Here is a 12,893-nt window from a genome sequence, read left to right on the forward strand (position 1 = left end):
TCTTAACGAAAACTTTGGAAGCAAGTCGAACAGACTAGAATCATAACCTAATAGCAACCTTATGGGCATACCGAAGATCATATAAGGTAGCAACGTGGTACACTCCCTTCCATCTAGCTTATGGTGTTGAGGTAGCAACGTGGTACACTCCCTTCCATCTAGCTTATGGTGTTGAGGCAGTAATGCCTATGGAATACCTAGTTTCGAGCTTAAGTATTGCAGTGCAAGAACATCACACGGAGAATGCATTAGCTGAAAGGCTAATCGATCTTATTGCATCGCACAGACTCATGGTCGAAAAACTACGAAGAAAATACTGGTTCGACAAAAACTTAAAACAAAAAGAACTGGAAACGGGGAACCTTGTCCTCATGTATGGTGTAGGAAGCACTAGGAAAAAGAAACTCAAGTACAGAGGCCTATGACCCTTCCGAGTGTCTGAGATCACAACTCAGGGGTCGGTTAGAATTGAGACAATTGAGGGTACACAGATGGAGGGTTACATCAATGGGAGCAAACTCAAAAAATATTTTGGACCACTTACCCAAGAGATGCTCTTGCAAGAACATCTCTTAAAACAACAAAAGCAGCTCACAAAGGAAAAAATCCAGCAAGCTCAAGAATAGGCTAAGACAAGGGAGGCCAAAGCCAAGTAGATACTCCTCCAGAAGAGAATGTTGCACGGAAAGATGGCTTCACTAACTCTTCTGGACGAGAAGGAACTGAACATTGAGCCAGTACGACTCAAGGTGGGACTCTCTACGGCTAAATGTCATGCAACGAGCATTGCATTGATAGATACGAGATCAAGTCATAACCTGATCTCATATGAGACATGGGTAGCCTTAGATAAATGCACCTTAAAACCACCAACACACAAGTACGCAGCGTACACTTGACAACTACGAAAGTTGAGGGATTTTTAGGTGTTAACATTTCCATCAGAAATAATTCCTTGGTTGGGAAGGTGTTTGTCATGCCTGTAGGTTCCATGGAAGAGGAAATGATCCTAGGACGATCTTGGATTTGTGCCAGCAAATGTAATATCCAATGGGAGAAGAGGACATCACTACTGAACAAGGGGGACAATGTCATATTCGTACCCTTATGGAGCCGGATAAACACAGGGAAGCAAGCCATGATTGAAGAGATAGAAACACCAAGCACGATGACATCAACTCATGAAGCAAAAAAAGCAACAATTCCACAATCCCTACGCAAAAAGCATCCCAAGTACACAGAATTGGGTGCCTAAGGTTCAACTTAGAAACCAGCTCCACAAGGAGGAGAAGGAGGTTAATAAGGAAACAACAAGAAGGGCTCAAAAGGGAGTCAAGGAACAGAAATGGTTTTCACAAGTAAGTTGGCGGTACTCCAGACAAATCAACACTCTATAAGGCATTCGTCAGCAATGGGTCCGAAAGGATTTGCTAGTGGCACAAGGTTACTACCAAGGCAATTCGATAGTATGGGTGCCCAAAACCCTCCTAGTGTGGCCACTGCTGCAAACACCTCCGAATATAAAGGAAAGGGTAGTAAAGGCATGTGGAACCAACTCCCAACTAAAACCAATGCTCAAAGTGCACAAACACTGGTGTGGAGAAAGAAGCCAACCCAACAAAATGGGTTAAATATAGCCACAACAATACCAGTAACCACTTCGATCAAGGAGCTGGACAAGGACCTTGAAGGGAGAAAAAAGGTCCCACAAATGGACAGTGACACAAGCCCCAATCCACATGACTCAGTAGAAAACCTGTTCAGTTGGGTGGAGGGAAGAATCAAACACTCCCACATAGAGTTAAAACACCTGCAACAACACCTATCCCAGAAGTGCCAAAGTGCCACCTTGGTTCTCATGGCAATAAAAAGATGAAGGTATCCATTAGTCACAAAATGGATACAAGGTAAAACTAGGTATCTTTCACTCCTTTATATGCATGTTTGAATGTCTGAGCATGAAGAAAAATAGAAGGTATCAATCTTGCACACACATGATCCAAAAAAGTTCACGCTGTGAACTGGTACAAAAAGGTTCATGATGCTATGAACCAATCTTAAAAGGTTCACGTCGTGAACTAATCCAAAACAGTTCATGTTGTGAACTGGTGCAAAACAGTTCACGCCGTGAACTGGTCCAAAGTGCTCACGTCGTGAAACGATTACTTTTTTCGGACCAATTATTATAGGATGACATGTGGCATTCTTCATTAAGGCAATCGCCTAGTTCGACAGTCGCACCATAAATTCAAAATTCTTTCCTTTTCTGTCATTTTCAAATCGTCTTCCATCGTGTGCTCAAACACAATCACGCTTTCTTACATCGCATTCCTCCTCGCTTCTTCGAATTCAAATCTACACTTACGTGTTGAGGTGGGAGCTTGGGCCCTTCTTTGTTTTTTCTTTTCTTTTCATCTTTTTAAACTTTGATCGTAATCAATTAAATATCTCGGTCAAACAAAATCCTTGCATGTCAAACAAACGTGCATTTTCAACAAAGGATTTATTATTATTTATTGCTCTGTGATCGATCATCCTTCCACTAAACTGCGCTAGAGGCAGTCTCATCCAATCATGCGTTAATCAAATCTACAAGAAAAACAAAACATAAATACTTTACGGCCAAACCTACAATTTCACGAAAATGGTAAAAACCTACAGTCTCACAAAAATGGTCGAAAACCTGCACTCTCACAAGACTAAACCTCACGGATTTCCATCTCACAGAAATCCATCTCACAAAAATAACTCTCGCGGATTTTCGTCTCACGGAAATCCATCTCACGGAAATCCATCTCATGAAAATAACTCACGGATTTCCGTCTCACGAAAATCCATCTCAGGGATTTTCGTCTCACGTAACTGGCTCTCACGAAACTAAACCTCACGGATTTCCTTCTCACGGAAATCCAAATCACGAATTTCCTTCTCATAGAAATCTCTCTCACGGCCTGCACTTTCACGGTTTTAGCACCTGCACTTTCACGTTACATACATATATATGTATGCATGTGTGGATGTATGTATATGTAGAATGTGTGTATATACATTGTGTTTTATTCATTGCAATGGTGTGATCTGCGAAGGAAGCCGGTAAAGCAAAGGGAGCTATGAATACCTTGGAGTCTCTCCTCTCTTCTGCGGCTGCCTTTGTTGAGGGCGGAGTGCAGGAGGCCTGCGAGGATTCCTGCAGCATCTGCCTCGACCTCTTCTGCGACAGCAACCCTATCACGGTTAGGGTTTTGCCTTCCGATTTCATTTAGCCTTATGTTAGGGTTTAATTTTTCTGCTCATTCGTTTATCGGTTAGGTTTCTATGATCATAGTTAGGTTTTGATTATGTATTACAGTTAGGGTTCGGGTTTTTGTGCTTTGATCTTAGCTAGGGCTAGGTTTTTTGTTTTGCGGTAACTTGAGGTTTTTAGATCTTGTCTCTGCTGCTCATCCCCTGGTCCCAGTTAGGGCTGTAGCATTGCGCCTCGTTTTTTTAGGGTCATGAGCTAACGGTGAAAGCCTGAAGCCCAAGGTGCGCCTTTACCCACAAACTGCGGATCAGAAAATCAGCAAAAACATCACAGATAAAGCAATCGCAATTAACATCGACAGGATGATAGAATGCGCAAAGGAGGACCCCTCACTACATTGGTAGGGAGTTGGAAGGGCAAGATTGCCTGTCTATCTTGCACGGTTGACCCTTGCTGACCGGTACACCCTTGCCTGTAATCAGCAGGGAGTTGGATGTGCAGCCCTGACGGGCCTCTACAGCTGCACCGCCAGCCTCCACAATCCCTGATAATAATAAAAACCACTTTCTACCCTTCATTGCTTTTTATGTTTCCCCTGCCCTGCTTCTCTTTCTACAGCCTTAGAGCATGTCGCAGCCCAAGCTTTTCTATTCAATACGTGGCGCAGGATCGAGATCTATAAAGCAGAAGAATAGTTTCATTTCTTGTGTGACGTCCACACCCATATCTGCAAGTCGGATCACTCATCAATGTGGTGACTGTTGGTAAAGGAAACAGATGTTGAATGGAGCTTTGCTTCATTTTGATTACATTATACATCTGTAGATTAGGACCTTAAACTTGTATATACAAGAGTGTGCTAGTAGATTAGGACACAGCTTTGTATGATACCATTGCTTGTGTAGAGTACATGTTGGTGTCCTCACCTACGCAGCCAGGCAGGGTCCTTAGGGATAAATCTAAAACTGAACTTTGTTTTTCGTGATCTGTAGGTCACTTCTTGTAAACATGGATATCATCTTCAGTGCATCCTAGAATGGTAATTGTGCTGCCCATGTCCCAAGTTACCACAATTTACTGTTAAAAAGTGTTGGATCTTTTTGTTTACTTCATTGCCTTGTGCCCCGCCCTTGACTTGCCGACGTGTCGATCAGGGCACAGAGGAGCAAAGAGTGCCCAATGTGTTGGCAGCCCCTCAGCTTAAATGATCCTAGCAGGTAATGGCTAGAACTTTGATTGAAGACATCATGACTGTGTTATCTTAAGAAAGATTAAAGAAAGACCTGTTAAGCTTGCCATATTAACCAATTCTATGCCAGCCAAGAGCTCTTGGTTGCTGTGGAGCAGGAGAGGTCTGCTGCTTCGTCGCCTTCAGTCTTGCTTCGAAATTCAGTTGGCGGGTTTGAGACCCATCAGGTATGCTATTGTAATTTTCCCTGCAAGTTATTAATTTTCAGCAATATCTTGAAGCAGTATTTTTGTAATAAATATACGGCTACCTCAATGTGTATAGGTCCCAGTTTTTACCGATGATTCCGATTTCGAGCAAAGGGTTATGCATCATTTGGCTGTGGCTGCTAGAGCTCATCAGTTTGCAAGGCGCGAGTCTTTGCGCAACAGGTCGTCAAGCAGGCAGGATCACCCACAACTTGTGGTGGTGCCTACAACACATCCGACACAGGTATCCTTGGCAGCAGACAGTCGTGTTGCCATGGGTGGAAATTTTACTCCTTTTAGTGCAGTCGGTTCTGCTCGTGAGCAGTCGGTGCTGCAGCCAGCTGGCAGCTTGAGTGATCCTCTTCGAGCTCGTGCCACCAATAGGACAGGAACATATGCTGGAAGGCTGGACAGGTATGTATGTGATGTGTGGACAGACTTTTGATGTTTGTATTCCTTTCAACAATTCTTTTTCGTTGTTTGGGCTGGTGGAGACAAGAAGTAATTGTATGCTCTCACCAACAGATACAGCACAGATCCGGAGAATATGGAAGAAAATCAGCAAAGATCAGCATTCTCTGAAATTCTTTCTATATCAGAGTCCTTGAAGTCACGCTTTACTGCGGCGTCATCCAGGTGGGTGGGTGTGTGCATGTGGTTATGTTTGAGAGTGCAATGCAGCCAGGCCCTGCACCTTCATGTCAGCATGGGTGTATTTTTGATTCCCTTCTTGTGCAGGTACAAGGAAACTTTTAACAGAACAACCAAAGGCTTTAGGGAGAGGTTGCGAACACAAGAAAACAGGATGTCTGACCTCGGAGCCCACGCTCGGGATATGAGTGCGGGTGTGGCTCGAGTTTTAGAGAGGATATCTCCTGAATCAAGTGGGAAAAAGAGAGGAGAAGTTGAAGTACCGACCACCTCGAGTGGTACGTCTTTGTTGAATGACGCGAGAGGGCCTGAAATCAGCAGCACGTCAGAAGCACATTCTGGAACTGGGTGCACTACCAACAACCATTTGGAGGGACAAGGAACAAGCAGAGCTTTGCTACAGCCACCGACTGAAACCGTTTAGATAGAAACCACCCAGAAGTTGTTAGAAAGCATTCACAGATGAAGCAGAAAAATGACAATGCAAAATTGGGCTTCAGTTCATGAATGAGGCTCTTGTGGCGTGTTGTGTTGAAGAAATATGGATTCCTGCTGCCAGGGACCTGTTCAAAGGAGCTATTTTTTATCATTTGCATGGAGTATGAAGAAGACCAGTGCTGAAGGACAGGGCAAGGCAGAACTGTGGAATCACATCACAAACTGGTGAAGCAGTGCTGCTGGATCTTTTCTTTGTCAGTGTTAGAAGGTGTCTTGCTGAGAAAGTCTCGCTCTCAGGTTCGATCTTCTGGTGTTGTGTTTCTCCATGCTATGTGCATATGGCTGGTATTGCTGGGTCTCAGTCCTACATTATGTGTACATCATCTTCAGATATTGCCAAGTTGGTTTGATGTAAATATGCCTGTACCTCCTTTCAGTAGAAGGTTGTTCAGATAATATTATTACAGCTTTGATATGTATAATCTCATTTTACTTCTCAGGGTCGGCATTTATAGTCACATTTTGCAGCCAGATTAATCTCTCTCTCTCTCTCTCTCTCTCTCTCTCTCTCTCTCTCTCTCTCGCGCGCGCGCGCGCACGCACGCACGCTCGCTTGCTGAGTGCTAGATGTGTGAAGACAAGTGTCAGGTTAGTTAGGTTCTTTTCATTGGTAGTCAGGTGGTGCACTGGTGTTATGCTGATGGTTCTGACCTATCTGATATGTTAAGAGATGGATAAATTATAGTGCTCTGAAATTAAATGATTTATTTTGGTTGGCATCAGGATCCAACTGTAATCTTCCTTAATACCTGTCATGGCCCTGTGAAAATGGAACAGTACAAGTGTGGGCATGGTGGTTGCAGAGTCAGAATATTTTATGATTCACATGGGGGGTGCCCGGACAGAGTTTAAGATGTGTGGACATCCCTAGGTGTGAAGGGGGGAACTAGAAACATTAAACTTTAATGTTTATTAAAGTTTGCCCCTAGGCCTTAGTGGCCCTAGGAACTTATTAAAGTTTGGGGCCCTAGGGATTAATTTGGGGAAGAGGGCCACTTTTGGAGAGTTTCTCTCTCTTCTCTCTCTCTCTCTTCCCTTTTGGGGAGTCGTGGAGCAAAAAGGATTTCATGCGTGGAAAAGCACAAGGAAGCTGCAGGCGGCTGCTGTACATGTGTTCCTGCTGCTGCTTTTCTGTGAACTGAGTGTTGAAGAAGGCTGTACAACAGCCGTACACCTCTGTACGACTGCTGTACTGTTGCTGCAGGCGGCGTCGAATTGAGGAACAGAAGCTGCCACAACAGGCGACTGGTCAACAGAGGACAGCAGGTTCAGGTAGTACAGGCCGTACAGCCCTGTACGTCAGCCGTACAGTGTACGGACAGGGCTGACGCAAACTTTTCTGAGTTCAGTTGCTGCAGGCGGCGCTTGTCAGGTGGCTGGACATACCTGATTACACTGATTCAGGTTGGTTCAGGAGTGGACAGCAGGTTGCTTGTGCAAGTACAACTCCTGGCACGTATCCCGAGGTGGTACAGACGGGTACAGTGCTGATTTTCAGATCTGTATTTTCAAGGACAGCATAAGAGTGAACATCAGGAGGAGGATACAGGCAAGTACAAGCACACGTGTGAAGCAGGGTTGTGGATACAAGTGCCTGCAAGTACAGATTGGTGTTGTTGCTTCCTCCAGTGCTGTTTCACGAGCTGAACTTGGTAAGCCTTGTTTCTGTTCATCTATCTCTCTTTCTACTGCTTGATGTCTGTTGCAGATATGAGTTATCTGGCCCCTTGTGAGAGGAGGGGTATGGCAGATTGACAAGGGTTGAGACAGAGTTTGGACAGCACATGTATGTTTGAGCTGAGAAGATGTATCATGCACTTGAGTTATGCCAGATGTATGCCCATGGCTGGCCTGCTTAGTGATCTTGGCTGATCAGAGGGAGGCACAGTGTGTTATTTGGAGACACAGATCTGTGTGCATAGATCCTCTGTGCTGAGAAGGATTTGTGGGCCGTCAGATTGGATATACAGGTGTAAACTCTTGGCTGATCTTTGTGTTGTACTCAGCCATTCATATTATTTTAATTGAATAAAGAAATACCGCAAGGGGCGCCAAGCTTTGGGGCCAACAGGTGTCGCTATGTTTTCAGATTTGGGCACTCTAGCTCCAATCTGCTTTGTTTCACATCTAGACTACAAGTGGACGGGTGATTGCTAATCTACCGCACTCTGGTTTTCTATCAGAGGCCAGTTTCAAGGTTCCGTTGTTGCCGGGACCAATCATCAACTTTCTGAAGGGGGTGAGCTCGTGGTTGCTTTGAAGAAAGCCATCGCTGAAAATTTAGCAAACATGTCTGATACAGAGGAAGAGTACTTCTATCATGAAGAAGAAGAGCAAGAGACTTCTCCTGAAAGAGATGTATCTGAGGATATTTTTGCAGGAGAACAGGCTGCAGATGTTGAGCCTTATGAGGATGTAACACAGCCAGAAGATGTGCATGGTAAAGAGGATGATGATGCTCGGTTCAAAGATCGCTTGGCTAGTGTTATGGATACTTTTATGCAGCTCACACAGAGCGAGAGATTTGCTGAATTTATGAGATCTCGCACAGAGCCCCGCTCAGAGCCCCAGAAAAAGAAGAAGAAGGTTCGTTCGAAGAATCTTCCACAGGGTCATAGTGGTGCCATCCCACAGGAACCATCTTTTGGCCAGTTTCCGAATATGCAGCATGCTTATGGAGCAAACTCTCAGAGTTCCTTCTATGGACAACCACCTATTCCTCAGCAGAATATGCATCCAGGTTATTTTGGTGGTGGCTCGGTGTTCCAATCCATGACTGGGGGCTACCCTCAGGGAGGCATGGGTATGTATGGGCCTTTTGGAGCCAATTTTCAGCCTGGCATGCAAGGGAATATGTATGGTGGTATGCAGTCCGGTATGGCTGGAAATATGTTTGCAAGCATGCAACCTGGGATGCAAGGCAATATGTTTGGTGGTATGCAGCCAGGTATGCATAATGGAATGTATGGAAACATGGCTGGGATGTATGGTATGCCTGGTGTGGGAATGGGAAATGTTGACTCAATGATGGGTATGAATGTTGGGGGCAGCAATCTTACGAAACCACTTCCATATGATAATCTAACGCCTATGGGAAAGGCGAAGGATTACAAGGAAGGGGGAGCTGCAGTGAAGTTTGACACATTCAGTGGGGCCAAGGATAAACTTAAAGCACTTACCTTTTTACAGCAGTTTGATGCTGCTTTTTTTGGTGGGAATTACACAGAGTCCTCTAAGGTGAGGAAAGCTGCCACTTTTCTCAAGGGCAATGCTTTGCAGTGGTGGTCTACTCTTCTTTTGCAGGGCATAGCACCCACCACATGGGTTCAATTCAAACAGGTTTTCTCTTCCGTATGGCTCACATCTACATTTGAGGTGGATGTTATGACCGCATGGCACAAGCTGGATGCTTCAAAAAGTGATAGTTTGGAGGATTATAACAAGAAGTTTTGGGAAGCTCTACTCCCAGTGACTTATTGTCGTGCCGTGCCATTATCTGAGCAGGTTGAGAAATATTGTTGTGGGCTGCCCAAAGAGGTACGAGATTATTGTATAAAGACAAGAGTAACGAACATGTCACAGATGATTGAAAATGCTATGACAGCTAATGCGTTACTCACAGGTGGTTCATCTGGGTTTAAAGGCAGTAAGAAATTAAGCAAGAAAGTTGAAAAATTTGGGCATGCTTCTCGTGATGCTAAAGGGTCTACAGAGACAGTATAAGAAGTTGCCAATGCCCAAGAGGACTTCTGAGGAAAGACAGGCTTTGAGAGATGCTCAAAAGTGTTTTTACTGTATTGAAGAGGGGCATATGTCATTCAATTGTCCCAAAAGAACGTCCAAAAAGGACCCTGACAATAAAGGAGAGCCCAAGCCAAAGAAACCAAAGCCTTCTGCAGGCTTAGTTCCTGATCTTGTGGGGGAGCAGCTAGGTGGTGAAGCTACAGAGTTGTGCAGGGCATGGGGCAAAGTGAGAGATCAGAATGCTTTGATCTTCTTTGACACAGGTGCTAGAGCCAACTTCATTTCACCAGATTTGGCTGGCCGATTGGGGATTCGCGCAGAGGAGATGGGGCCGTTGCATGAGGCAAATATGGCTTGTCCAGGGTATGCAGAACCCGTTACTCCTATCATTGGGAAGCTTCGGCTTCATTTGCAGGGTTATGTGGACAGCGAAGAGTTCTTCATCATGCCTTTGGATGGCTGTGATGTTTTGTTGGGGATGCCATGGTGTCACAGGGTACATGCGGTGGTGGATACTTACAATAGGACAATTACTCTGACTCATAGAGGGAAAGAGCATAGTGTAGATATTGTAAGAGGTTACAATGCATGGTGTATACAAGAGAACACTCATAAGAAGTCATCTTCCACATCACAAAACTTTAAAACTCAAGTTATACACTAACAGAGATAGAGAAGAATATTGTATTACTGATAGGATACAATAGATGGCAAATCCCCACACTAGTGTGCTCCTGTGAAGCAAGCTTCGATCATTGATCTAAAACTGCTAAGATGGAGGGTTGTATGCTAGTAGAAGCTAGGGAGTAAACTCACAATGATGACTTATAAACTATGTGGAGAAGGGCCTGGCCGTGTATCTATATAGGCTTATATATCGCGGGGCGGTCATGACATAATCTCGTAGGTCCACGTTCATAGTCAGTGCCACCATCCATGGTGTAGACTCAACCCGTAAAGATATACTAGACAACAGTATCCCCACCTCCCACGGCCATCTGGGCTCATCTTGGGCCTTGCAATGTTAGGACAAGATGTCCAAGAGTAAAGTCTACCTACTCTATGCGTGGATCGTTATAAGATAATGGTCCAGTGTAGCATGTAGCCTGTGAGTGTGCCAACTCTAACCTAAGCCGTCTCTAAACCATCTAGCATCATAGGTCACCTTCACATGTGATACCGGGATACTGCTCAAACATGGCTGCTACTCATAATGGGAGCTGTATAAACATGAGCTAGTCGGTGCCTTGACAATATCATATAAGGGTGGAGCATTAATATCTAGCATCCCCGCTCAATGTCCACCCGAATAATGTGAAGTACCTCTTTGGTCGGCGGATGCCAAGTCAATGAAGATGCCGCTCCATCTAATGTGATGATAAATCTCAATGTGTTTCATGCAAGCATGAAACATAGGATCCCAAGCAACAACCATGCAACTTTGGTTCTCACATTGCAATGTTGTAGGCTACTTTTGCCGCTCTCATATCCTATAGAATCCTCCTTAGCCATAATGCCTCACATGATATAAAGCATGCAACTTTGTACTCAACCTCTAATGATGAGAGTGCAAGATTGGGCTTACTAATCCAAGAAATGCATCTTGAACTGAGAGAAAAACAATACCTAGTTTACTAAATCACCTGCCCAATTTGAGTCACAAAAGCCACTAAGGGTCTTGTCCGCAACATAGGTGATGTTGTATACCTAAGTACCTTGGATGTATCAAAACACCTCCATACTTGCTTTCCAATGATTCTCTCGAGGCTTGTTGGAGAACACAAGATGGAGTCATATTCTGCTGCATGGCTACCATCCACTTTGGATCCCCTTGTGCTTCAATAAAGGTGTTAGGCTCCTAAATCTTGAGTACCTCTATCATAAGAGCAAAATTCACAAGATTCTCCTGAGCCCTAATTTGCTCCTCCAACCTTCTAGATCAATGAACATTTTGAGGCACATCCTTCCTTGATGGCCGAAGGTATACTCCTTCCAAAACTTACATGTACCACTTAGGGAATGGCTTATCTTTTTGTGGCACAGCATGCTCTTATTCTTCATCTTCAAAATCCATGTCCATAGGAAATGTACATGCCCTTGTTCTTCATCTTTATCCACGTCCATAGGAAATGAGGCAGCTACCCTCCATCTGAATGTCCATGTCCATAGGAAATGTACATGCCCTTGTTCTTCATCTTTATCCACGTCCATAGGAAATGGGATGGCATGCTACCCTCCATCAGAATGCATGTGTTGCATGTGGAGGGGTTGTGTTGCTTTGATGATTTACCTATTGCATGATGAAGAAGAAGGAAGTTCTTCCTCCATCCAACATAGTTGTTCTTGGAATACCACATCACGGCTCACTATGATCTTCTTTGTATGAGGGTCATAGAGCCGATATCTCTTTGAATCCATGCTGTAATCCAAGAAGATGGATTTATGGCTTTTGGCATCTAATTTGGTCCTCTCAGCATCTGGAACATGTACATAACATTCGCACCACCCAAAAAACTTTCAAGTGTACAGCTGAAGGTTTCTCGTCCAACTAGGCCTATAAACAGAGTCATCCCTTTGACAACCTTTGTTTGCACTCCTCTTAAGAATGTACATAGCTATGTTAACTTCCTCAGCCTAGAAGGATTTAGATAGATTCCTGCCACCATTAAGCATACTCCTTGCCATCTCAATAATAACATGATTCTTGTGCTCTGCAATAACAAAGTCATCCCTTTGACAGCCTTTGTTGAACTTCTGCTAAGAATGTACACAGCTGTGTTAACTTCCTCAGTCCAAAAGGATTTAGGTAGAATCTTGCCATTAAGCATACTCATGGCCATCTTAAAAATAGCACGATTCTTATGCTCTGCAATACCATTTTGCTGTGGAGTGCGAGCAATAGTGAGCTAATGCCTCTTTCTTGCAGAAACTTATTAGACATGAATTCTTTCTAAAATACTTCAATTTTGTTTTTGTCTTAGTTTCAACCAATGCAAGCCATTCATTAAACTTTTCAAAAGTCTCAGACTTTTCCTTAAGAAAATACGCCCAAATATTCCTACTATAATCATCCAGAAAAAATAGAAAGAACCTCCAAGTGCAATTGTACTCATCTTTCCACAAAGATCAGCGTCATGTATGAGCTGAAGAGGAGTCTTGGCCCTAAAACTGGCCTCTTGTGGAAAGGGTTTTTGGTGCTACTTACCCATCATGAAAACTTCACATACATCTAGACTATCATAAATTTACTCAATTCGGTCTGGATTGCCGACAAAAGCTCATATTAGTTGTTCTTCTGAATGCCCTTTACAATGACCTT

At 44.0% G+C, this 12,893-nt stretch overlaps 1 protein-coding gene across 1 annotated transcript; it reads left to right on the forward strand.

The window, feature by feature from the left end:
• The first annotated feature begins 2,948 nt into the window (after positions 1 to 2,948).
• LOC147612730 (E3 ubiquitin-protein ligase RHF2A-like) lies at positions 2,949 to 6,267 on the forward strand. Its single transcript, XM_086783297.1, has 7 exons — positions 2,949 to 3,233; positions 4,237 to 4,283; positions 4,399 to 4,461; positions 4,564 to 4,660; positions 4,758 to 5,095; positions 5,207 to 5,317; positions 5,420 to 6,267. The coding sequence occupies exons 1-7, from the start codon at positions 3,111 to 3,113 to the stop codon at positions 5,754 to 5,756; spliced, it is 1,116 nt and encodes a 371-aa protein (XP_086639423.1). The 5' UTR covers positions 2,949 to 3,110; the 3' UTR covers positions 5,757 to 6,267.
• The last annotated feature ends 6,626 nt before the right edge of the window (positions 6,268 to 12,893 follow it).

Source organism: Cibotium barometz, chromosome 45 (genome assembly GCF_041138505.1).
Source record: "Cibotium barometz isolate CiBa-2024 chromosome 45, ASM4113850v1, whole genome shotgun sequence".
Taxonomy (NCBI): Eukaryota; Viridiplantae; Streptophyta; class Polypodiopsida; order Cyatheales; family Cibotiaceae; genus Cibotium; species Cibotium barometz.